This window comes from Ailuropoda melanoleuca, chromosome 10 (assembly GCF_002007445.2).
Source record: "Ailuropoda melanoleuca isolate Jingjing chromosome 10, ASM200744v2, whole genome shotgun sequence".
NCBI lineage: Eukaryota > Metazoa > Chordata > Mammalia > Carnivora > Ursidae > Ailuropoda > Ailuropoda melanoleuca.
The window spans coordinates 107,727,113-107,754,715 of NC_048227.1; the positions used below are offsets into that span (position 1 = coordinate 107,727,113).

The 27,603-nt window shown below is 48.2% G+C and overlaps 1 protein-coding gene across 3 annotated transcripts in view; it reads right to left on the minus strand.

Moving 5' to 3' along the window:
* Positions 1 to 27,603, minus strand: part of RPS6KA2 (ribosomal protein S6 kinase A2) — a 341,018-nt gene that overhangs the window by 137,506 nt on the left and 175,909 nt on the right. Inside the window, exon 1 of one of the 3 annotated variants that reach the window (XM_002918704.4) lies at positions 27,366 to 27,597. The exons of the other annotated variants lie outside the window; for them this stretch is intronic. Within the exon in view, the coding sequence (XP_002918750.1) occupies positions 27,366 to 27,464 (99 nt within the window). The 5' untranslated portion in view covers positions 27,465 to 27,597. Of the gene's footprint in view, positions 1 to 27,365; positions 27,598 to 27,603 lie in introns of those variants that run through there. 3 annotated transcript variants of the gene reach the window in all.

The window sequence follows — 27,603 nt, forward strand, 5'->3', positions numbered from 1 at the left end:
ATGGAAAGTCAGGCTCGGCGTTCTGAGCTCATGTGATTTCGAAGCCAGGTCTGGATGGAGAACTTGGAATCGGATGACCCTTTGAACTTCAAGACTTTTGATTAAACAACATGCAATCTGCTCATCAGGAACTAAATCATGGGTGGTTTGTGTGTGGGTAAAAGCTCTAAACATTTTGGTTCTAAGTGTCTCTGTTTATACAACATTCTTTCCTCTTGCGTCAGGAGAAGGAAGCCTGTTTTCTTTGGAGGAATGGAGGCAGGGAAGAGAAATCATGTCCCAACTGCAGGATTCTGTCACAGTACAGGCAACGACAGGGCTTTCTCTGGATGCGCACCCAGCGTTTCTCTCCGCTCCCTCCCTTCTGACTTCCCTTCCTCCCTGCCCTCTTCCCCGTGGACTGGACTTGGCCTCTTCTGACACCACGCACACCCGTCACTCTCGGCTGACAGCACGGTCCCGCACAGCTGCTGGCCGGGGAGCAAGTGTGCAGGTGTGGCCCAGGTCACCTGCACACCTAGGGCTTGTCCCTGTCACCCTGGTTTACCACTGGGCCACAGCTTAGCCACCCATACTTGAAGACCCACTCCGGGTGATTTCTGAAGAAGCCGAAATGGTAGAGGACTGAAAACAGGCCACGGTTTTTAGAAAGTATGATTCTGTGAACAGTCGGCCAGGAGACCTGTGGGCAGTTGGGAACATGTTAGAGAGGAAGTCCTAATCACAGAGTTGTTCTAATGTAAGCCGAGTTCCTTCTCTCTGGGGAGGGAATGTTACCAGACAGGTGCATGAGGGAGATACAGAAAACACACACCTGGTCTTCAGAAAGACACTTACTAAGGTTTTCTCATTGGTACAGGGCAGAGCATGGAGAAATAAAGACCGCGGGAATCCCAGCTGCCTGCGGGCCTCGACCAGAGCAGGGCGAGGAGCGCACGCCAACCAGGAAGGAGGTTCCTGACGGGCATGTCCTTGGCCTCCCGCCACGCAGCGATCTTCCTGGCGCCTGGGTGAAGCCCATGGCTTCCTGGAGCTGAAGGGACAGTTCACCTACAGAATGACAGAAGGCAGGCCTCCAACTCTACTGACAGACTCAAGGCAGAATTTACCAACGAAAGCAAAACAAGCATAAGGTCAAAAAACAAACAAGCTCCAGAATAGAGGGGCAGACGAGCAGACGAGCGATGGGCCTTGGCCCAAGTGGAGCTCAGCAGCGTGAGGACAATGACGGTGAGTCCTCCGTGACACTCCGCGGTGTGAGGACAATGACGGTGAGTCCTCCGTGACACTCACCGGGTGGGTCACGTCCTTCCCCTCCCCCACACACTCCTCGGTCCATGCCTGCTCACTGATGAGGACCTGCAGCAAACACCATCTCCTCCCTGGGGCCTCTCACCGTGCCGTCACGTTAGCTCCCTTGGCTCTCTGTGCCACTGCACTCTCTACTCCTTCATTGTCCACGCACGGCACGAAAATTGTGGACTTGCTGTCTGTTTTCCCAAGTAGACCATGGGCTCCAAGGGCAGAGGCTGCTTCCACCCCGTTCTGGGAGGGTCCCCCAGGCACTGTGTGGCACTTGCAGAAACTCAGTAAAGGCTTGTTTGATGAAGAAATGAATCAGATGTGACTTTTCCTATCTGAGTTCATCTACCTTTTCCTCTTGGACACATTGCCTCAGGAATTCGAGGACATCTCTTACTCCTGATGGATTTAAGATCTGTTAGTGCCGGGAGCGTGCCCCATGGATCTTTGGACAAGCACCTACTGGGGCATCAAGCCCAAAGGGCAGCTGAATATATGGGAGAACAAAATGACCATTCTCGTAACATAAAAGTTGCTGCACTTACCCCATTTTCAGGGCTAAATAATAAAGCTTCCTAAAGACTTTTCAATGTGAAATGAAATTTCAAATGGTGGCTTTCAGTGACAAAAGCAAATGGAATGTTCATGCATTTAGCAAATGGTCTTATCAAATCAGTGGGAAATTAAATTTTAAACCCAAAGTCATTTTTATTATATTTTTCCCATTGAAATCTGTCTTGCTTCTCTCTAGTAGAAATAGGGTGTAATTTATTAAATACTCTCTGTGTCCAGTACTTCTTAAGAGAAAAAAAAAAGCAAAAAAAAAAATCTTGTCCTCACCTCAAAAAGTTGGTGATGAATGAAGGAAGAATTAGGAAAAAAAACAAAAACAGAAACGGCTGAAAGGTCTGCCTTCAGCCTGACTGAGGACCCTACGCCGACAATATTTACTGAGTACCCACACGCGACATGATGTGAGAGAGGGAAAGTAATAAACATGAAGCCATATTTCTCTACTTGTAAGCAACTTACATACTCGTAGATACATGGAATACATAAAATGCTCTTAGATTCATATAAATCACAACATTTTCATAATGTGAATATTCACAACTTAAATCTATATAGCACCCGCTGCTTATAAACACTTCCACATGAAGCAGCCCATTTACATGCACCTGGGTGGCTCAGTCGGTTAAGCGTCTGACTCTTGATCTCAGCTCAGGTCATGATCTCAGGGTCGTGAGATCGAGACCCACATCAGGCTCTGTGCTCAGTAGGGAGTCTGCTTGAGATTCTCTCTCTCCTTCTCCCTCTGTCCCTCCCCACCACCTCTCCCTCTCTCTCTCTCTCAAAAAAAAAAAAAAATCTCATTTAATTTGGAAGGAGCTAGTCTAGTCAGGTTAGAGCTGTGTCAACGACCAGCTAATTACAGTAAAGCTTTGGGAGTGTTAAGCCAAGTGATATAGAAGAAAAACAATGTGAGGGTAAGAAAGATTCACTGCATTTGATACCAAGACTTATTTTAATTCAATAGCAAATAAGACAGGGTGGTTTTGGGCCAGGTGAGACAAATGGAGCAGAAACAGACCCGATCGTTGCAGGGGCTCTGGCAATGTGAAGAGTGGCCACGAAGGCCAGTGCAGAAAGCATGGACAGTTCAGGAAGTGGGGCTGAGAAACTGGCTGTCTTGTTTAAAAAAGACAGAACACAGAATTAGTTTCCTACCTCAGACTTGACAAATAATTCATCTCGAGCAGTTAAAGGCCTAAATGTTAGAAATAAGACTTTAAAAGTTTTAGATGAGAACAGATGAGCTTTATGACTTCAGAGTAAAGACGACTTCTTATCCCAGAAAGCGCAAACCATCAAGAAAAAGATTCATAAATTCAGCTACATAAAAATTAAAAGCTTCCGCATAAAAAGGTTAAAAGATGGGCCACACACTTGATGCTAATTTATAACATACATAACTGATGAATTATTATCCAGAAGACGCAAAGAATTCTCATAAAGCAACGAAAAGAGAGGACAGGAGATCAGGCAAGCTCTACAAACGGGCAGTGCAGCTAGACGCCCGCGGAGCCAGCGGCCATGAGCGCCACGCACGTGGGGCCCAGCAGGTGAGTCAGAGCCTCAGCGAGACACCAGCTCCCACGCAGGCCTCACGCCCGACGCCCTGCAGGGAGGGACAAGGAGCCCCTGGACGTCGTTGGCTGGGAGAGGGGAGTGTGCAGCGCACACCAAGCTGGGGGGACTCGGTGATATTTAGTCACAGTGAAGATCACAGGCCCCACAAGCCAGCAGCGTCGCCCCAGGTCCGCACCCGAGAAAACACCCCCCTCCACATGCACAAGGACCAACCGTTGGGCCAGATCCTCAGAGCCGCATCGCTCATAACAGAAATAGGAAAACCCAGCAGCGCCCGTGCACAGGAGGACTGCTTATGTTTGTACGGTGGGCAGCAAACCCCGCCAAACACCACACAGAAGCCAGCAGAGGGAACCAACTGGAAGTGATCAACATGGGCGTGTCTCAGCACCGTAACACGGAGGGAGCTGTGCTGAATGTGAGCACTCGAGCCCCCAGACAGTACGAGACAGTGTCGGGGCACACACAGTGGGGCGCGAAGACATCAGTCGGGATGACGACATCAAGTCCAGGACAAGCGGAACCCCAGGGTGACGGACCACAACAAGATCGGGCAAGCGTACTGGGGCTCACCTGTATCAATAACGTTTTATTTCTTAAGCTGAATTATGAGGACATATGTATCTGTTACAATAGTTTTTATTCGTATATATGCATGAAATATTTCATAATAAAAATTGGAAAAGGAGTCAATATTTCCGCTTGTTGAATTTGAGTACATTTTCTGCAGAGCAGGGGGCTTACCCGGAGTGTGGAATGTGAGGAGGAAGATGTTGTTCAGGGTGAAAAAGGCAATTTTCAACCTTTGATGTCCGGGCCCTGCCCCTGGGCTCCCCGGGAAGCTGTACTTTAACGTTTCCCAAGGTCAGAATGACTTCACCAAACTTCAAAGCACGGGCTGTTTCTGCCCTGAGCACACGTTGTAAGTCTGCTTCATTAGCAAATAACCTAAAAGAAACATTTCAAACTAAAGATAAGAGTAAAAATCTGCCTTAGTTCTCACACCTCCGAAGCCTGCATAAAGCACAGGCAAAGTTAGTAATTTTCTGGAATGTCCTTCCTCCTGATGATTTGTAAGTCTTGATGTAACAAAAAACATGTATAACCTTGTGTTACACATTCCCTCTCCCGAGCTCCTTCTTCTTTGTGAAGATTGTGTATCCCGGGCAGCTGTCCTCACTTGAGCTCAAATAAAACTCTCTTCCTTTTTTTAAAAGACATTCTAAAGGTTTATTCATTTTGCATCAACAAGGGTCACCTCGGAATTCACCCGGCTTTCGCTCTCTGGATGACTTTGTTGGAAGACTAAGAGGCTTTGGTATTTGTAAGCACGGACATTCACAGAAACCTACACAGGTTGTTAGTGTTAAGTTTGTCTGAAATGATGACACAAGCTCTTGGATAAAAGGGCACTCGGATATCAAGGGCAGAACATTGTACATCCCTGAGAACTCCATGTCTCTGAGATCTCTCTACAGGGACCCACATTATGGCTGCCGAGGGACAAGGGAAGCTATGCAGAGATCCACCGCATCCGTCCTTGTCCCCAAAACATTGTGCTCCCCATGATTGCTTGGGAACTTGATGCACTCGGAGCAGGGGGGATGGGGCACTGCTGAGGGAGGGGTAAGTGGCTCCCTCCTCCTAGTTCATCATCTCCCAGACATGGGGCTGGTGTCGGACATGGGATCTCAGTGCTTCATTTGACTCTGAAATGGGATAGGCACTGGGACGGCAACGATGCTGGTGTCCTTTTGGAGTCAGGACACCTGAGAGCTTTCCTGTGAGACAGCTGGGTTTCTGAGAGGTTGCAGGGAGGATTTCATCCGTGGATTTTCCCAGCATCCAACATCTGTGATTGGCAGGGCGCCATTCGAAATATGGCAAGCAAGGTCAAGCTGAGCTGAGGGAGGAGTTAGACAGCCAGAGCACCGCCAAGGATCCTCAACGTGGACATGCACACCCACACCGAATGAACTCCCTCATCCTGCCAGGCAGGATGTGATGTCAGGGATGGCGGAGGGGCCAGGGACCCCGCCCCCAGCACCTGTCAAAGCGGCGGTCACCACTGGGAGGCAGAGCCGGGGTAACTGCCTTGGAAGGGGTGAGGCTGCAGCTAACCACTTCTCCCTACACACCCCTCCTCAGGTCACCAGGAAAGTGGGATGAAAAGCCAACATTTACTGGTGAAAACAAGGGATTTAATGAAACAAAGAAAAGCTGCATTCTTACTAACGTTCTGTGACAACTTTCCCGGGAGGAGACTGTTCCAATGTGAAGTTTTTAACTATGAGCAACACTAGTTTAAAATACACGTGTACTAACACTTTCCCCCTGCAGACAGTTCTGGCACTGAGAGGTGATTTGAACAAATGGTCTAGGAAATAATTGCTTTACAATCAGTGTGTGGAAGTTTCAAGTTTACTTAAATGGGAACATCACAGTTCACTAATAAAAAGTAAAAAAAACCATCTTTCTTTCTTTTAAAACTTCCCCCCAACACAGGATTGCTCATGTGACCTATTTGGTGGCTTGGAGTGAGCCTGTGGAAAACTAAAAAAAGAAAGAAAGAGAGAGAGAGAAAAGAAAGAAAAGAAAAGAAAAGGAAGGAAAGAAAAGGGCCAGAAGCAAATAAAGGAACGAACTCCACTTTTGCTATAGTGCGAGTGGCCCACGGCCCCTGACGGGTGACTGCAACGTTGTGAGCTAATTCCAGCAGGTGTTAGACAGTCGACCTGTCAGAGCAGACGGGAGAACCTTCTGGCTGGGCCTGGAGATGGAGGTGAGCCTGGGAGGGGGGTCTGGGGGGCTCTGGAAGCTTGGGCCCGCGGACCTTCAGCAAGTCACCTAATCAAATGGTGCCCTGCCTCATGTGCAAAGCTGAGTTAAGAAACGTATGTCCATCACAGGCCATGCGTTGTGAGGATCAAACATAACACGGAGTGAGCTCAGAGCACGGTGCACGTGAGGTCTGGGGAAGCAAAGCACTATCAAGCACGGATTTTCTATAGCAAAGTAATTATTCACACTGCGAATGAGACCATAAGCCTGTGCCGTCCAGAGCATCAGCCAGGGGCTCCACGTGCCGCGGGCCCCCACACAGCCTCAGCCCGTGCCCCATTCCCTCCCTCGACGGGCATCAAGGGCACACTGCTCTTCCCTGGACAGTGTTCCACTCTTGCATTCACGACCCCACTCCTGTCTGCCCTGGAAGCATCGCCGATCAGACTTCCTCTGAAGATTCTGCCAAACTCGCAACCAAGTCACCTGCATGTGGGTCCTGGTTCCGAAGGCCCACAGGCACGGTCTCTGGACATTTGTTCATCAGATCGGTGAAGACACCTGCCCCAGACACTCTCCTTTCTTCAAAAACCTGCAGTTTCACACTAGGTTCAGAGGAGCTCCTACTGTGATCTATGCTACACAGGACATAAAATCTCACAGCATCCAAAATTATCTCCAGAATATTACTCTTATCTCAATTAGATTGTAGGCTCTTAAAAGGTAACATTTGGGTCATTACTTAGCCTAAAAGATCAGATTAAATATGGGGTCGTAAAGTTCTGACTTAGAACTTAAAAACTGCCTCTTAAGGTTTAATCCAATTAGAATATCAGAATAAATCTCTACTAGATATTTCTATTTAAGTCTTATAATATCGTGCTTTCTATCTAGGCACTTAAAATTTGATATGACATTATAGCACAAAATTAAACTCACGTAAACTATGATTCTAACAGTAAAAGGGCATGTGGGGGTGGCATCTTAAATAGAAGTGCGTGCAGAAACTCTCTCACACTCCCCTTTATGCATTCAACTGGGATGTTTCAGAGGGGACAGAAAAATAAAAATAGCATACAAATTTTATTGAAAAGAACAAACCAAAAGTTTGCTTTCTGTGGTGATAAGACTTGAGACAAAAACATATGACTAATGATTGAGATATAGAGGCATTAGCCTGCCTAAGACACGGCAACCCAAATAGAAAGCTTGTTACTTTGCAGGCTGAGGTGAACTTAGCTTAAGGCACAAAGTCACCACCTGCTATCACATCTCTGGCCTCTGGGCTGATTTCCCACTGGAGGTTCAGAACCATGGTTAGCGTCTGGAAAGCCGAGTCAGCCCAAGGCCCCCATGGATGGGAGCAAGGGGAACTCCCCAAGTTAGATTCTTCTATACATCTTTGTTATAGCTACAGCCCAGGGCCGTGGTTTCAGCAATTCCTGCCCGTCTGAAAATAAACTGGTAGACATCAAACTATTCAAATAGACCAAACTTTGGCCATGTGTACGCTGTATTTTTTGAGACCCATAGACCTGAGTGCTTGCAGAGTGTTAAAATCAATTCCTTTGAAATATGCTTACCTATTCACCACGGGGGAACCAAGCTAAAGAGACACCTGGCCCTCCTTGCCTTATTGCCTGAGAAAAGCAAGTAGCACTGAGAATTTAGTTCTGCACAATATACCCTGAACACAGCACCCTATGGAAACCTGGATGCCTAAGCAGGGTGGCAAAGGGCTTGGAAGGGACTCAAACCATGGCAGAATGCAGCTCACACAGAAGTTAAGGCTGAATAGTTGCAGATGAAACCATCAAGAAAGGGAAGACAACCCACAAAATGGGGGGGAATACCTGCAAATAATGTATCTGATAAGAGACTTGTATCTGGAATATATAAATAACCCTTTTTAAATAAAATTGTTTTTAAAAAAATCACCTAATAGGTAAAAATAGTCACGTGATCTGAAAAATCATTTCCCCAAAGAAGACATCACCAATAAGCACATGAAACGATGGCCGATACCACCAGTCAGTAGGAAGACAGAACTCAGCTGCAATGAGATACCACCTCACACCCACTAGGAGGGCTGAAACCCAAACGGCGTGCAAGAACGGTGCCAGACCCCTCCATTACTGCTGGGGGTGGGGGGCGCGGGCATCAAATGCTGCAGCCACTTTGGAAAACAGCCTGGAAGTTCCTCAGAAGCTTAAGCACAGAGTTACGATCTGATCCCCCAATCCCACATCTAGGTATAGAGATACAAGAAGCCAGAAAGTAGAAACAACCCAGACATCTATCAGCGGTGTACTGGGTAAACAGTACCTGCTGTGTCCGTTCAATGAGATGTTTAGCCACAGAGAGAGACACCTGCTGCCACATGTATGAACTTTAGGAACATTACGGTAAGTGAATGAAGAGAGTCACAAAACACCACTGATTCCACTTACAGGAAATGCCCAAAGTAGGCCAATCTGGAGAGACAGAAAGTGACTCGTCACTCACTAGAGCTGTTGGAGGGTCAGCAGAGGGGAAAATGAGTGTCACAGCCATCGTCCAGAGGTTCCATCTGGGGTGAGGAAAGTTCTAGATTGTGCTGATGGTTGTACACCTCTGTGAAGAGACCAAAAACCCTGGCGTTGTACATTTTATCTGGGTGAACTGTATGGGATATGGATTAGAGCTTATAACCTGTTTATTAAAACAAGAAAAAAGTCAGGGCATTCAAGGGAATTTGGAACCAAGCAATCCTGAGAAGATTCAAAGGGACTTGATTGGCGACTTTTATGAGAGCCCAACTTAAACACGGTGCACAGTACATTTCTTCTTGCCCATCTAATTTCAAATTCTGAGTCAAGTCTCAGAAAAAAAATGTGGAACTTTTCACAAAGACCCCCCAGGAGGCCCTGGCTGAAGCTACAATGGGCAATCACCCCAGGATATCTGCTCACTGACAATGCCAGAGAATTTAGGATGGAAGGAGAACACAATTAGGAAATGGAGCCGCCCCCCCCCCTGCCCTGCATGAAGGATGCTCCCTCCCCCACTGAGAAAAACAGGCAGTCAGCAGGTTAGAAGCTGGATACCTCTATTCATTTCTATGGTGGAAGAAAGTATCCTTATATTCCTGTAAATAATCCCGTTTGGTGCTACAAAAATAAAAAATGCTCAACTCAAAATTCTCACTTCTGATTTAACAATCTATTCATAAGTGGAAGACACAAATCCACATCCGAGAATTTCCAGTTACAGATTTGGGATTATTTCCATCTGTGAGAGAGACAAAATCAGGAGTTAACATTTGAGTCTCCAGGGACATATAACATTTTGACTATTGTTTGGATCTGAAAGGCTATTAAAGCATATGTCTCTGGACACCACACAGATAGAGGCAACATTCTGAAATGGGTAAAAGGTCTAATGGCTTTTTTCCTCTGAGTCTTATAGAACGTCCCCTCATTTATTTCTTGCTCCGTTCTTCAAGAAAAAACTTCCTCAACTCTGTTAGCCTTCAATCTTGGTCCCTCACAGATGTGGAATTATTCTTTAGATGTTTATTCTGTTTCTTCTAAAGTTGATACATATTTAGACAGAAGCTATTGTTATTCCCAAATCCAAACAACCAGGAAGATAGGAATTTTTTTTTAATAGAAAAAAATGAAACAGGTATTGGCAAGGGTATTGAGAAAAGGGAACCCTCTGGCACTGTGGTGGGACTGGTGCAGCCACTGTGGAAAACAGTATGGAGTTTCCTCAAAAAGTTACAATAGAACCACCCTATGATCCAGTCATTGCACTACTAGGTATTTACCCAAAGAATACAAAAATAGTAGTTCGAAGGGATACATGCGCCCCTATGTTTATAGCAGCATTTTCAACAATAGCCAAACCATGGAAGCAGCCCAAGTGTCCACTGACTGATGAACGGATAAAGATGTGGTGTATACCCACAATGGAATGTTACTCAGGCATAAAAAAGAATGAAATCTTGTCATTTGCAACAACATGGATGGAGCTAGAGAGTGTAATGCGCAAAATATGCCGGTCAAAGAAAGACAAATACCATATGATCTCACTCAGGTGGAATTTAAGAAACAAAACAAATGAACAAAGGGGAGAAAAGAGAGAGAGAGGGACAAACCAAGAAACAGACTTCTGGCTACAGAGAATTTATTAGCTTCGAATCACTTGTTCTCTTTTACACATTTTTATGATCATTCTTACCCTTTTTTTCTTGTTTTGATTTTTGTTCTCTACGCTCATCTCCTCACTACATCTTTTGCTATGGAGTTCAACACCGGAACGGCTTCCCAGACACAGCAATACTTCATGGTAAATATCATGTAAGTACGTATGCTGACACGGTTATGTGAGCACACGAGGCATTTAGTACAACGTGTGGCAGACCAATTTAATAAATGTATAAAAAGCAAGTTATTACTCTTGTCACACCCAAGCAGTGTGACAAGATCATGAAAGGTAAAAGCAAATGGCTCCGTACTTTCCTGTGAATAAAATAATCCAGTCAACATAGACAATGGTGATAGAGCAGGGGTGAAAATTAAGGTGAATCTCCTGAGTTTTGAGAGAGTTAGTTGACCATCACCTATAAGCACAAATCAAGGACACAATTCCTCGGAATTGAGGAAAGAATTCAGGATGGTAAATGGAGATAAGATCCTAGGAATTAGCTGACATGTTTCCTGATGCCGAACACTTCTGAATGCATTTAGGATGAAGTTTACAGATATCTCCAGGGCAGAAAAGGTGGTTTGCACATGCATCTTCATATATCATAGTTTTGTACACTGTTTCTACAGCCATTTCCTTCCAGTAATTTATCAAAATATGGTCACTACAGTTAAAAGACAGTGCTGGTGAAATTTGGCCATAAAAGCATGTGAAAAATAACAGCAAAGAAAACAATGTTATAATGTTCTCATAAAATGTATTCTATAAAATGAGTACATGCATATCCAGTTATTATGTATAGTTATAACTGAATAATTTTAAGAAGTGGGGAGCTAATTATGATAAATAAAACAATTTTCCTAGAATCAGGACCCATTTTTATCTTGTTTTCAATGCTTACTTCTTTACTATTTATATATTCTAGATTTTAGAATGGAGAGTACAGAGAAAGAAAAGTCAACAGGGATACAAAAGTATCTTTAGACCCAGTAAACACACTGAAAGAACAGAACAACTGCAGACATGTAATACCTTTTGTCTGTTTCAATGAATGAAAACAATCTAACTTTAATTTTCCCCAAGGTTATCACCTCAATTAAATTGGAAAATCTGAAAAAGCATTTGTCTTATGTTTTGAAACATCAATTTAAAAATATTATTATGCTTTCCAAATACACATCTTATTAAGACATGTTCCTGTTCCATCAGAATTCAATCAATGTTTCTAAAATGGTTAAATAGTATACCACATATGTCCATTTATGCTAAAGAACCAGTAACAAAAGTGCAGCAGCAGGACCGAGTGCCCCTCCCAGGGAGCAGCATCCGGCTGTATTCCTCTGGGGGGTCTGCTCAGCATGCTCGGCTCTGCCCGTCACCGCAGTCTTTACCACGGGGACACAAAACAGGGGCCAAGGGGGAACATAAGGTGTAGTGGCAGACACCTCTTCTCTGTAGTTATAAAGGCATCAGAAGCTTTGTGGCTTGGTGGAAGGATCAGTTCTCTAGGGTCTGAAACCCAGGACTCCTGAAGGGGCTGGACGCGCTAATCTCCTGAGCTCCCTCCAGTGGGACGGGGCTGGGAAGCAGCCACACGTATGAGCTGCTACATGTGAACTGAACACCTGTATGTAGCAGACGCCTGCTACAGGGTCTCTAGAACTGAGACACAATATATACCTCATAAGGGAGTCCACTTCTCATTTTTCAGACTGAGCACATTGCTGAGATGGCATTTTCCTGGCCAGTGTACGGAGCAGGGAATGTGATCTGGACATGTTATTTGGTGTCCAATATACATCATAATGGTTGAGGGCACATGTTCTGGAGGCAACAGGACCTAGTTTGAGTCTGGATTCCCCACTTTTAGTACGATCAGCACGACCCCTGTCAAGCTCTCGGAGCTTTAGTATTCAGTTTTTTGTCTGTACAAAGAGTATAATTTACTTACTTTTTAGGGTTCTTATGCAAAGGTAATTAAATCATATGTTGTTCCAGGATGATTTTATTCACATAAGCAAAAACTCAAGTGAAACTGGCTTAAACCATAAAGGGAGCTGGCTAGGTCACGTAACTAAATGTCCCAGGGTACTTGGATTTCAGGCGTCGGCGGAAGCAGGGCTCCAACGTCACGTCCCCGCGGCTGGCTCTGCTTGTCTCTGCAGGTTGGCTCCATTCGTAGTCTGGGCTACCTCATGGTCTCATATGTGTACACATATGTGTACTTACAAACACATGTATATATAAACATACATGTATAGAGACTGGATCATTTTGTTCTAATCCCCAGACTGTCACAGAGAATATTTCATACTCTCCTCTGCTATGAAAGAACACTTGTGTACATCAATTTTCAAATGGCTCCATTTCCTTCACTGCAGGAAGGAGAAAATGCATGAAGGGCTTGTGGATTAGAAGAGTAATAGTCGTGTTAATCCTGGTTTTGCCTCTCCTTTTCTACCCCCAGATGGAGGAGCTCTGGGAGTGCCATATCTGCCGCTATGTCAGTGACAGGCGTGTGTCTGGAGACGCGAAAGGCACTCGGATGGTAACTACAGACCCCCACGTGTTTACAAATGCCAAGAAGGGCTGGCAGTGATGACATGACCCTGCAGGGGTGACATCCACAGAGCACTTCGCTTATGAAGACTCGGGAAGTACAACAAGATCTTGTAAGTTGACATTCTGGAGTCTTTCATCACCGATATTGTACAAACTCTAATCCCTCCTTGGGCTCCTCACAACTATTTTCCACTGTTGTGTAGATGACAACACCTTCTTATATTTCCATAAAGCTCTAAATAGCGTCGAAGGCTCCTCTGGCCCCAGCAGTCAGGGATACCCCCGCTGGGTGTGAGGGAAGGCTGTGGCGCGGAGCTCCCTGGGGGCCCACGAGCGGCTCTGGTCAACTACACACAGGAACACCCTCTGCGTTCTCTAACCTCAGACGCAATTCCGCCAGTTCACTGACACGTGACCCTCTCTCCAAAGTCCCTCTCTGAGGCACCTGGGTGGCTCAGTCCTTAAGTGTCTGCCTTCGGCCCAGGTCATGATCCTGGGGACCTGGGATCCAGCCCTGCATTGGGCTCCCTGTTCAGTGGGGTGTCTGCTTCTCCCTCTCCCACTCCCCCTGCTTGTGTTCCCTCTCTCGCTGCCTCTCTGTCAAATAAATAAATAAGATCTAAAAAAACAAAACAAAGTCCCTCTCCAAGTCCTGTTTTGGTTGTTGTTGATTTTTTTTCCCTCCAATTTTTCCTTGGTGTTGCCACCCCTGGATGCCAGAGCTCTGCCCACCAGTCTTGGGGTAAGCTTAGGGCAACAGGAGGGAACTAGGCTGTCCCCGCTTACAAGAGTCTGGGGGAGGCTCCTGCGTCCTGCTGGGGAAGTTCCACGGCTCAGCGTGGCCCCACCTTGCATCTGCCAGGTGTGACGTAAGCAACCAGAGAGCGGCTCCAGGATTCCCGGCCCCTCCACCATCTGCTGAGAGACGTCTGCCCTCCCTGCAGTGAGGGCAGGGTACATGTGAGCCAGATTTCAGGCCATGGAAAAGCAGAAGACAGCTGTAGACACGCGGAGTTCACTCCAGGTTCACGTCCCGTCCCTCTGCTCGGTGCCTCAGTTATGAACCAGGGTGAGAGGCCCGGACATGAGGAGCTCTGTGCCCCTGCTCCGTGCCACCTTCCTTCCGTCTCAGCTGTGAGCAGTCCTGTGTCTCTAATGTAGGTTAGGGAAGCCTCTGTGGAGCCCACGGGGAACTCTCCATCCATCCACTCCCACCTGCCGGGCTGCGTTCGTGCTCACGGAGGGGGGGCAGCAGAACTTCACAGTCTGGGTGTCAATTTCTTCCCACATTTTGATGTTCCTTCCTAAGTGGCCACTACCAAATCCTCTCCATGTTAGTCTCTGGTCTTCCTTTCAGGCATCCTTCTCTGTTTGTCTGCCCACCTGCTCCTGCTCCCCCTCCGCGTCTGCTGACTTCACTCTCCCCATCTTTCCCTCCATCTTCCCTTCTCCTTGTTCCCCATCCTTCTCTCTCATCCATGCCCATCCCTTGATTATTTCTTTTTAAAAATAAGTAGCTGCTCAGTGGTAACAGACCACACAAAGAAGGGGCACCCAGGTGGCACAGTCAGTCGAGTGTCCAACTCTTGATTTTGGCTCAGGTCATGATCTCAGGGTCCTGAGATTGAGCCCCGCATCGGGCTCCATGCTTGATGGGGAGTCTGCTTGAGAGTCTCTCTCCTCTGCCCTTCCCCCTGCCTGTGCGCATGCTCTCTCTCTGAAATAAATAAAATCTTAAAAAAAAAAAAAAAAGAACGCACAGAGAAGGCTTAGCCTGAGGAAAAGGAGGTATCCCTTTGTACCAAATTTTTAGGATCTTTTCTTATATTTCAAGTCCTTAGTGAAAAGCATGTGTGCAGACTTCCAAAGTTGGAGGAGAAGTCTGATCTAGGAATCAGGAAAAATTCCCATCCCGACACATGACTGCCTCTGCTGGGCCCCTTTACTGGAAGTGCATTTGCAGTCCTTCATTAGCGCCTCTGACGTGGCGTTCGACGAGCCCGCGGATGGCAGGGCGGCGCTGGCGGAAGGTAAGGCTCAGTACTGCAAACCCACTGCAGCGTGAGCCTCCGAAAGCAATTCTGTCTACTTGCCAGCACCTCCCTGTCCGGGGGCACCTTGACCTGGGACCAACAAAGGAGAGCTCGAGGTGGCTCCCCAGGCCACACCCTGTGATCTTCCCACTCACGCCACCTCCCTGGGGTAGCTCTCACCCACGGCCTGGATGTTGTCCGTGGCTCCGCTCTCACTTAGGCTGGGGTCCGGTCTGGGGGGAGCCGTGAGCCCTGCCAACCCTCATCAAACACAGCTTTCCGGCTCCTCCTACCATCCTAGGGTCCGCTTCCCACACCCCATTTGGGAGGGGCTTTCTAAGGCAGAGGTGGCCCTGTGACTCCCTGGAAGGACCCCTTTAGGCTGAGATACAACCCCTCCAGGCTGCAAGGCCCCTCTTGGCTCTGGTCCTCCCACTCTGCGGCTGCCCCCACCCCCACACACCCTTGCACCTGTTTCTCCCTGAGGAACACTCAGAGACACCAGGAACCGCACCCCTGCTCTGTCCCCCCTGCTAAAATGACCCCGAGATGTTTCCCGGGCCACACTATCAGAGCTTGCTCTCTCTGTCCCCCTGGTTTCCTGCTCACTCCGCGAGGCTTCTCTCCCCACACTGTCATCACTGGTACATTTTTCTGTGTCAATCTGGCCTTTTGTCTTCCCCAGGAGAACGCCAGCTCCGTGAGCACAGGCTTCACCCCTCAAGCGAGTGCTTCACAGATCTCTGCTGCGTGCGTGGTGAGCTTCCCGGGAGTCCCACAAGCCTCTGAGAAAGCCACGGCCACCGCTGGTGGTGGGTCCCCCGCCTCCAGCCTCACACCAGGGCGGACCCTCAGACACACCGTGCTGACCCCAACAGGCCCCAAGACACGTCCGGGGGCCCAGGCTCTGAGCCGAGGTCTTGCACATTTCCTGACATGTTGTCCCCCCAGGAGGCCAAAGGACAGCCCCTCGCCTTGTGGTGCCTCTTCCACAACAGGGGGTCCAACTCAAAACCAGGTGACCCCCCGGGCCAGTCCCATCTGCTGCTGTGCCAAATCACAGACTCAGCGGCCGGCAACACCACAGACTTCTCTCTGACGGTTCCTGAGGGCAGAAGTCCAAGATCAGCGTCCCTGCTGCGGACAGACCTGGGTCCTCCTGCAGGCTCTGGGACAACCGAGTCCTCGTTCTCCAGCTTATGGTGGCTCTTCCTCTGTCATCAGGGCCCCTGCTCCCTCCTCTCAGTCTCCCCCTACCTCCCTCTCGTCAGGACAGGTGATGACTTTGGGGCCCCCCTGGGTCATCCAGGACTGTCCTTCTCAGGACCCTTCACTGAATCCAATCAGCAAAGTGCCTTTTCTCAAATACTGTCACATTCACAGGGTCCCGGGGTTAGGACATGGATGGATCCCTTCTGGGGCCATTATTCAGCCTTCCATCTGGTCAAGGATGCCGTGCCCCGCCCCCCGCCAGCACGCCAGCCCAGTGTGTCACACGTGGATGCTGGGGCTGGGCCCTCCGGTGCTCCCCGGCTGATGGGGGACTCCTGCCACTGCGTCCCAGCAGGACATGGGGCCACGATCATCACCTGCTGTTGTCAGCATTTCAGTGCTCATAACTAAAGGGTTCATCACCGCCGAGGGTCCCAACTAGAAAACTAGCGGTGGAGTCCCCTGGGTGTCGAGTCAGCAGGGCCCTTCTCCAGCAAGCTGCAAAGAACACCGCGTTTCCACACTCACAGATGCTTTTCAGGGCACGGCTCACTGGTCATGCACCACATATTGGGGTTCACAGAGGGAAGGGAAAATGAGGGAGGGTTTGGGGATGGAGGGAGGGGTAAGAAAAGAGTTTTAAGACTTCTGAAGCTATCAGATAGGATGGCTTTTTTCTTTTTAAGTAAGGCAAGTCCTGTATTCAGACACCAGTGAGACTCCAGGTCACATCGGAATGAACGGCTGCCCATCTGGGATGTTAGAGAAGCCGCGACCTTCCTGCCTAAACCACGAAGGAAGGACATCAATCGTGCTTGGCCAGCAAGGGCTGAGCCAGAGTGGCGAGGGGAAGAAGCACGGGACTGCAGAAGGGGTGCCTAGAGGCTGTGGAGTCCCACACAGAGGCAAGGTCCTGGAGGTCCCAGAGGTCACGGGCACAGTGGGAGCCCTTGGCAGAACCTGGCTCCTTCTGCTCCGTTCACGAGCCGGGAAGCCGTCTTGGGCACTGAAGCTTTAAAGTGACATTATGGGTCACAGAAAACCAGCATTAGGAGTTGGAGAGCTTTACAGCTGATGACAAACTGCCTTCAGAGATGTCACAAAAGCCGTCCTCCTGCAATTAAACCCATTCTTCCGTAAGCACGAGCTTTGGAAGTAAAAATCCTATCGGCTTTTATTGTTTCTCAGTTTTCAAAAATTGCTGGTGTTCATATATGTCGAAATTCCTGACATCTTAAAATGTTGATAGTTTCTTCACCTTTTAAGATATTTTACAGCTTTAAGACATTTTAAATGATCAAAATGATTTGCTTTTTCCCACGGTCTTTATCGCGGGACGACACTATCAGCAGCTACACTGTGAGCGTAGACGGGACGCCACTTGTACGGAAACGTTTCGAACGCAAACAGCAGCCTTACCGTTGTGAGCTGCCCAGCGCCGGACCATGTGAAGCTGACATGCAGGTGTATAAGAATTTCTTATTTGTTGCACGGACACGGCGGTGTTACTTCCCCCGCCATTAGTACTAGGTCATGACCATTTCTTCCTACACTAACTCCCTAAACGCAAGCCCTACAGATAATTTCTAGGCACGTAGTGAATATTCAGTTAATACCTGAGGCCTCCAAGGACCCCACACATAACAGAAGATGCTCAGTGCACGGACAGCGCCCGTGTAGGACACAGCTGGACAAGAGTCCTGAGGACCGCTCGCGCTGTCCATGGACGCAGAGCCACTGGAGTAGAGCCGATGGGCTTCTGATCAGCTGCAGGCCGGTTCGAAGGGTTTTATTCACACGCAGCCACAAAGCAGTGAGCTAGTATGGAGGATCGCGTCCACACAGATGACAGCATCAGGGAGGACGGGGGTGCGCCTCCCCAACAGCTGGGCCTGACCCAGCAGGAGGACATGTGATTTGAGAAATTTTACAAAAACCCGGAACACCACAGAAATGGGTGACCGAGCCCACACCACAAGGAAGACCTTCTCCCGTTGCTTCTCTATTTAACACCGTCCTCCCGTCTAGATGTGGTTTTGAACACAAAGCACCCTCTACGCGAGGACTCAGGGCAGCCTGCTCTCCTCCATCCTGGGTCACAGAGCAGTGACTACCTCCCTGCACCAATTCCCAGAGTTTCTCTGTCCAAACCCAGTGCTCCAGAGCCAGTCCTCCGGGGAAGGAGGCGGCCCTGTACTCACGCATCCATGGAGGAGCTCTGAGCAAAAGGGGTGGCTGGGTGTGGAGGAAGGGCTGAGTGCATAGGCCTGGGCTGGGGGACAGCCACTCAGAGGGGACAACACAGGGGGTTGAGGGAGGGTCTGTGGGTGGGTGGGACTGAGTGCAGCACTAGAAATGACGGCAGAAAGCCACACTCAGCGCTCGCTCTGTGGGTGGGATGTGGAGATCGTAGCAGAAAGCCTGATCCGGCCGTGCCCATCACCGCTAGTGGGCAGGAGCCCCGTCAGTGTTGGGATGACATCTCCAGTCTGTATCCCTTCTCCCTCCCTAACGCACATGCAAAATGACTACGGTCCATTCTGAAGAGTCACTCTTACGTTCTTATGCCAATGCTTGGAGTCCCATTGTCCTGAGCCTCAAAACACAGGCTGTCAAAGAAAACAGTGACACGTAGTGATAAAGATTTTCCAACAGTCTAAATCCTTCCAGCCGTCGCAGCCCACCACATGCACGTACGCGAGCACGTACACGAGCCCTGTGCACATCAGCTTCCGCATAGCCTATCAGGTCGAACACTGTTATCCACTTCACTGCTGGAATGGATCCTACAAAGTCTTGACTAAGTCACGCATCAGAATGCATGCGAGATCTAGAAACATAAGACCCAGAAATACAGCAGTCATGCCCGACCTCCTGCTATTTCTTGGGGTTCTCTGGGGTGCAGGCAGTTAGCTCCAACTGCCAGTGTATTATTTCAGCAGCACACCTGCCCTGTTCCCTCAGGTCATTATAATCGCAGCCAACGGCGAGGAGCCAAAGGGGTTCTAAAAATAAGGGCTCCTTTCTGCTTCAGTTGTCTGGTTTTCTTTCCTTTGCTTTATCTTCAAAGTCAACCAAAGAAAGTCACTTTAGCAAGTCCTGGGACAGGAATGTCTCCCAGAGCACCTCTGTGCATTCACCCTGCGGAGTGCGGCCGTGACGCACCTCGGCGGTTCCCCGGTGGGCGGCCGAGCGAATGGGGGGTCCCACAAGCCCCAGTGGGGCCTGCATGGCTCCACGGGGCTTCCGCCACTGCCTTCCGGCCTCACGGACACCTTCCCACACACGGACGTGCCACCGCATCTTTGGGCCTCCTCTTGCATTTTACTCACGTTCCTGACTAATGTGCTTTCTTTTATGGTCATCTTTAGAAAGGAATTCTCCACGCTATACTTCGGACGTGAAAATAAATTTGGAAATTAAGATTAGTACTAACTTTAGTTCTAGAAAGTCTACAATTATCTTGGTCCATAAGTGTTAACATGGGGACCCGAATGAACAATTTTCTTAAGTAATCATTAGAGCATTTCTACCAAAAATATTCCAAAATAGAGTCTTTCCAAGTAGAATCCCTCCATTCCTTCCCCTTATAAATTCAACTGCACATTTTAATGAGTACAAGCTGCAAGCCAGTGGGCCTTGGGCTGGACGGCGTGGCGGGATCGTCTCAGCGCAGAGTGTCCCAGCTCACGGGAGCTGCAGAGACGCAGCGAAGCAGGTCCCGAGGTGTGTTCCGGCTAATGTCCCTCCGAAAATCCCAGGCCTGCAAATATGGCACATGAATCATTCCAGGGGCGTGAAGCCTGCCAGTCTCATTCACAGCCCTCTTTCCTCTGGCAACAGAAGAAAACACAATGGCCAACAGTCTAAGTACTCAGTCGCGGATTCAGTTTTGTGACTATTGTTCATTTCATACGGGAGCACAGAGCAGTCAAAAGACAGCACAGTTCTTCTCTATAAGAAGCTGGAGAGTATCTAGGAACGCCTCACCCCTCTTCCAACATTCCCAGTCCCGGCCATGCTGTTAGTCCCCGAGCTCAAGGGCTGACCCCAGAACAGTGTGGACTCCCTTCTCTGTTTCACGAGAGCTGCTGTTCCATGACTTACATTCAAAACGACAGCACTGTAGATTAAACCACCACTCTTGGTAACCTTAACAGAGCCAAAGCTTCGGAAAAGCTGCTTGGCGGTGATAACACTAACCTGAAGCAGATGTGTCCTCAGAAGGGCAAGAGAGGCTGACAAAAGAGGAGAGAAACTCCACGTTTCCATAATGTAGTGCAAAACTCGTCACAGACAGGGTCCAACCAAAGCCAGCTTTGTGTAACACCCCAGAAAGCAAGTGCAGACCTCCCGCCCCCCGCCCCCTGCCGAGGCCCATTTCACTTTCCAAGCATTTCGTAACACGAGGATGGTATTAGTATACGGCTGCCCCCTACAGCTGAGCAGGTAGGAACCCAAACGGGTGACATACCTGGCGAGGCTCAGGGCAGAGACAAGGGCGTGCCAGGTGGCCCGGAGAAGGGGCAGCCAGCAAGGTTGGGGCACGTCCAGAGGCAGGGAGGTAGCACTGTGCAGGGTGTGGAGGGACAGGAACATGGCCTGGGGATCCCAAGGACCAAAGCTCATGGAGGAGTGGCCGGCTGCACTGTGTATTTTCTGGGTGGAACCAAGTAGGGTTCTCTGACCAGTGGTGGCCCTGGGTCATGCCTTCATGGATCTCAAGATACATATGCCAATTACCATAACAATAAGTACTGGCCAAGGAAGATTATTCTGACCCCTGCTACGACAGCAAGGAAGACTCCATTCACCCGAGCACTGCAATGCGGTCTCGCGGTACGGGAGAGAGACGGAGCTGGACCCAGATACAGGAAGGAAGAGTGGGGATTTGTGGGCAAGGAGCAGAGCTGGAGGGTCGGTGAGGGCAAGGTGAGTCTTTGTAAACTGACCTGGTAGGATTCTCCCTGCAGGCAGGGGGTGACCAGACATCACCTGAGGAGTGGTGGGGATTGTGAATTCAGGCAGATATCAGGGCTGGGGGCAGCGGTGGTTCTCTCTAAATTGGCTCAGCGGGATTCTTGCTAACACTGGGCACTGCAAGGACAACGCAGGAGCCCAAGGTCAGAGCCTCATTGCAAAGGGGACCCAGAGGAGCCTGACTACGGTTTAATGGAGAAGAGTCTGTCACAGCACATCTCGGGTGGTTTCAAACGCAGGCTCTTGCCCGCCTCGTGAGAAATCACAGGTTTGTGGTCACTGCGCACACGTTCGCCATCCAGAGCGCGGAGGGCAGGTGCCTCGTGGCTAACTACCCCACCACTACGCCTCCTTGCTAGCTCCGAGCAGGAAAGGCTTCTGACACAGCTGCAAACCAGACATGATGAACCATATTTTATACTGAATATATTTGTGCCTCATCCATTTGCTTGATTAAATCAAACTGTAGCTTAACAGACTATTTGTTGATAATTCCTACTTGAGTTTAATTTAATAGCTTTTGCCAGTGAAACTATATCAGCAAACATATAATGCTGGAGGAAAAATACAGCACAACACAACCCAGCGTCATCAGAAATCAAAGCAGAGCATTCCAGAGGATGTCTCTACTGCCAGCCCATCTGTACTTACTTGACAAGCACAGCACCTTCGGGCCCAAGAAGAAGGCTATTTCTGGCTAAACTACTGGTTACCAACTCCATACAAAACAGACCTAGCCTCAGTTTCCCCATATTTCAGAGGAGCCCTTTCCACTGGAGCAGCCGAATGTACTGAATACCCCACCCCACACTGGTTAACATGTCCTGCCTCTCAAGCCCCAACGTCTCTCTCTCCACCTCCCTCCCTGCCCCGGAGAGTTCAGACTTCTTCCACCCACTGACTAACTGGCCACAACTAAGAACCGTCCACCCAGCATGCAAGCAGCAGGGTGAAACCCGGGGTGATAAGTCAGAGGATTTCCATTTCTTTCCTGTGCTTCTGAAAGCATGAAAAACATACTGGAACAGTCTCTGCCAGATTGGGGTGTGTGGTGGAAGACAGTTGGCACAGAGGCTTAGGGAAAGAAGGCAGAAAGGAGGTGAAAAAGACAAATGGGGGAAATCTCAATATTTTTGGTTGTCTTTTCACATACTTTTGAAAAAGCAACAATATTTTGGGGAGTTTTCTTTGATGTAAGGAGAGCAAGTATGTCATGAAATTGCTGAGATAACGCATATCCCAAGAAATGACCACAAAGAAATTAATTTTAGTGTGTTTAAAATAAACATATATAAGCAAAATAGTAAGCAAATTAAATACTTATTAATATGGACCCTTTCTGCGGTCTTCTCTGATTTTTGTTGTTGTTCTTGTTGTCTGAAAGCCCAGTAAAAATCAGGCTTCCCATAGAATTTTTGGGTGCATTTACTGAAAGTACCTGAAAATTATATTAATTCGAAATGGTTTTCCGGGAAACCACCCAAGATCTGGAAGAAGAGCTTACCTATCAAGCACCAAGAACAAGCCTTGATGTTCAACTTTCCAGGAAGCTTTCCTTTTCTCCATAACCAGAGCCAACATCACTCCCAGGATTTACTAAGAGCCGCCAGCACTTACTTTATTAGGACATCATGCTTCCCTTTAAAAGGGGTGAGCAATTAAAATATATTCAAATGCACACACAGACAACACTTGGTGACCTGCGACTGTGGGAAATAGAAATTAATTACCAATCAATATAATTAGACTGTTTAAGTCACGGATGCTAGAAATTTCACATGGTAGGTTCCATTCCCGGGTCTGCCTCTCTCACTAAGCCCATTGAGGGCAGAGATCATACAAAGATCACATCCTATGTACCAACTGTTTAGCACAATGTACATGGTACAGGCTACAAATTCTTCGTGTGAACAGCTGAGCAAGTACATAAATAAATGAAATTCTTCCACTCAACAGCTTACCACTGCCCATGTCCCAGCGAAAGGACTTGCATTTTGTCCTTCTCACTCACCCTCAAATGTCTTTGAGTAAAAATGTCAAAAATGACAGGTAATTAAAGAGAACCAACTCCCCGGCTTTGGTGGCTACACACAAAATAGCCGTTCCTGGACTGAACTGTCTTTGAGCACTGATACCTTTAACAAACTGGTAGATAAATTGTAATGAGTAAATAAGATCCCTTTTCATTAATTTAAAAACTATATCCCTGTCCAAGCCTTTCCTAGCCCACCCCTCTCAACCTTCCACAGCCCCACGCCAGGCTTGGAGCTTGAACGTCAGACCTCTGAGGTCTCTCCTGGGGAACTGAAGGCTGAGCCAGGGAGGGTGCCTTCCTGAAGCTCCCGACCTTGGGATGCTGATGCTGGGGCATTTCCTGACTCTAGAAGCCGCTTTAGCTTCTGATGCTATGGCTTTGGGGCCTGAATTGGTAATGCATTCACGGACCGGTGCAGCTGACTCACAGGGTGATACGTAAGATAAGGAAGGGGAATACCACCATCCAGCCAGACGACGGAAACTCCGTCTTAGCCAATGGGGCTGATCCTAGTGAACGATGGTATGGAAGGAAGCCTGGGAGAAGTGATCTCTGGCCTTTTCTTCCCCTAAGTATGGAGGAAGGTCGTCTAAACTATTAATTACCAGGCTGAGGGTTTATTGGGATAGCACAAGCCATGGGTTTTGCAGGCCACAGGGCAATCCCAGGTTCACACGGCACCAGGAGACAATGAGCACTGTGAAAACCATCCCTCGCCCAGAAAATATTCATCAGTATCCGTGGCTAACAAGCAGTGCCACCACCCAGACTCCCCGTGAAGTCTACAGGTACGACAGCTCGCATTCATCACTTTAACCCTACGAGGCAGGAGGTCCCAGCCCATCTCACAGTGGAGGGAAATGGGGCTCACGGGTTCAGGAGCAGCCTCCTGCTGTGAAAGATGCCCACGAGAACCCAATGCAGGAGGACAGGATACAAAGCCCAGATTTACCCGGAACTTTCTGACTTCAAACAAGGTTCTCTAGAATAATTTTAGGTTATGGAGCACCTTCCAAAATACCCCTCAGAGTAATTTCCTTTTAATAATTACAATAGCTTTCCTTCAAGCCTCATCTAATACACGGGAAACTCCAGCAACCCCACAAATCAGAAGGGCTAAAATTAATAATAGACGGCACATACTCTTACAGCAAGAACTTCCTTTAAAACAGTCTAGGCGCAGAGCATAAGTGAGTCCTTTGGCTTCCCTGGCTCTGTTTCCTCATCTACAAAGTGGACTGCTGAATCAGGAGCTGGTTAGACCCTCCAGGGAGGCGCGGAGGCTCTCAGGCAGTGAGGTCAACACCTTGAAATCAGGTGGACAGCCAGGGAAAGCTGATATCTTCCTAGGGCTCGTACAAAGAAGTCTAGGAAAGATACCCAATTTCCTTTTAGAAACTCCAAAAATCACTCTTGCCAGAGTCAACGATTTGGCTATCTCAGTGCAACGCTGAGACACTATAAAAATATTTAAGCTGTCATTCATAAACTGTTTCCAAATCTGATTAAGTAATTTGGCTTCTCTGTTAGTTAGAGTTTACCAAATGTTGGATTCCAGATTAAAGTTAAATTTAAAAGCAAGTATGAAAATATTAAGACTGAGTCTCTCCCTGAAGGCCATTTTAATAAAGATAACAGTGTTTTCAACTTAAAGTAACTACTGTCACTTTCCTATTTATGGCACTAGAGTCTGAATTCAAAAAACAAAAATTTTCAGTCTCCGTGTATATTTTACAAAATAAATTTCACAGAAACAATGAAAAAAATGTTTATTTTTACAAAATGAGTAATCTTTTTCATCAGTCCAAACAGAAAATACACATCCGTGCTAAGCGCTTTATATGTCCTATTACTCGACCTCAAACTATTGACAGACCCCCCCTTCCCCACTCCACAATTTTACATTTTTCTGATGAGTGCTTCTTGGCCTACAATCTGCTGTGGATAAGCAAGTGGGTAAACAGGCTTCTCTGGAAAAAGATGGAAAGGGAGCTGGGCAGGAATATGGAACTTGCTGGACGGAAGCACAGGGTCAGCGGCTTATCAGATCCCCCACTAGGTGGAGGCATCATGAGGCCAGGACTTCTAGGACTTGTAGCTTTGGATCTACAATGCTGAGAAAAGGGCTGAACACATAGCAGGTTTTTAAAAAGCAATTGCAGGATGAATTAGTTGGTAAGTTTCCACCAAAATCCTCAATTTGGGGGGAAGTCCCCCTGTCAACAGAATGATAGGAAAACACGCCTACCTGAGTTTTCACAAGAGACAGGTGAATGCATTTGCAGAGAACTGACCTTGCGTCCCAGCTGACCACCTTTCTCAGTACTTCTATCCGGCACCCAGCATCCAGGTTATACGGAGTGCTCATGGATCACATTCCTCTCTAGTCAGCTGACCTTCTGCCCATCTGATCATGTATTTATGGTTTAGATTTTTTTTTTTCACATTGAAAAAACCTCATTTCTATCTCCCTCTTGGTTTCTCATTGTTATTTTTTTGAGGCACTTCCCAGACCTGGTTCTCCCTGCTGAACCCGAACACTGGAGGTGAGTATATCAAGCTGATGGGATTCCTGACCCTCTGCCAGATACCCCAGCCCGGTATCTATTGCTGGTCTTCCTGCCCAGCACTGGGAGTTTGCCCACCCCTGTGCCTCCCCTTGGCAAGGACAATAAATGAAAGGAGACAAGGAGCTGTATAATAAACTTGGCATTTTGATGAATAAAAAGTTATTGGGCATAAAGGTAAATACTGTTCTGACTTTCTGGTCTTATCAACTTCAGCTTTTTAAAAAATGCCTGAGATCCAGGAAAATGATTTATCTCACTGAATTCGTGTTTAATTTTTGTCAATGTAGGTTTGAGGCAAGCCCTCCTCCATTATTTGATTAACAGTTGTGTTTGTTTGAAAAATACATTCTACCTTCAGAAACCAGCCACAAAGGTCCTGTCCAGTCCAACTCTGACTTAGTGATACCATAACAAACTTTTTATACAAGTAATTCCCTGCTGCATTCATGGCTATTCCTGAGCTTTGCGTAAAGATCTGGTAATTGTAACAGCCCATGTCTGTATCGAATATCATGGCAGCCAGGACAAAGAAAACCAAGATGAAAAATGTGACATTGTTCCAATTGATTTGACTTCCTTAGAAACAAGTCAAAACCCAGGGAGGTGCCAGCCTTGTGGCAAAGGCCAGGGCAACGTCAAAGGGCAGCACTAGCTGTGTGGCCAGCCCCTCCCCCAACATCACAATGTCTCTCTCTCTTTTTACTTAAACGCGTTCCACCATTTGGTCATCTATAGATTCAACAATGTAATTTGGACACCGGGATGAAGAGAACAAGATCTGATTGCTGAAATAGAAAACCACATCAGAGAACTGTCCACAGCGATTTTGGAAACCCAAAGATGACAAGATGAGGGACAGAAAAAAAGGTTATAATTTTCAGGGTCCTCTGGGTTTCAGGGCGAATCTCTATCAAACCCGGGGCTGCAGGGATATTGCGCCAGGCACTTCGCTACTGAGCACCGTTTGAGACTGGCCCGAGCAGACTGTGCGGTTACCTTTTAACGTATGTATGTATATATATGGTCAATGCTACACTGATTTCAAATATACCAACATCTGCACCATTCGGTAGCACTTGTGTGGCTGTGGGCCACAGAAATATAAACCCACCCCTCTACCCCCACGACCCACAACCGAGGGGAGAGCCGCGGAGGTTCTGTTCTTGGGACTTCGAAGGTGCCACACCGAGCCGCGGTCCAGCCGTACGGACCGAAACGCCCTCCCTACCCCAGCACCTATGTGGGCACGGTGACCACTCCGCATCCTGCGCAGACCCGGGAACAAAATTAGTTAGAAATTCCACAGGGCAGAGTTTAGTCCCCGAGGAGAACCCGAGGACCGGTCCAGTTATTGCTAAGTCCCAACAATAGCGTTCGGTTTTAGAAAAACCGGACCGGCTCTCAAATAACTTTAACTCCCTGACATGGGTCTGTGGGTATCGTGCATGTGACAATAGAAAGGGCTCGGGATGGCTCCGCGACCCGCAGCATCCTCCAGGGCGCGGCGGGGACCTGGGTACCTGCGTGCACAGAGGCGATGGCATTTACCTCGAGTCGACTTAGACTGGAGCTCTTGGAGCGCGACTTCTTGCGCAGGTACACGGAGAAGAACCTGCGTACGGTGAACTTCTTCATGCTCAGGTCCATCGCCCCGCGCTCAGCCGGGAGGAGCCGCAGGCCCGGAGGACGCGCATTCCCGGCGCATCCCAGGCGCGCGGGGTCAGGTCCGCGGGCGGGTACGCGCCGCGGGGGAGCCCGGCGCGGCGGCCATCGGCGCGGGGCGCGG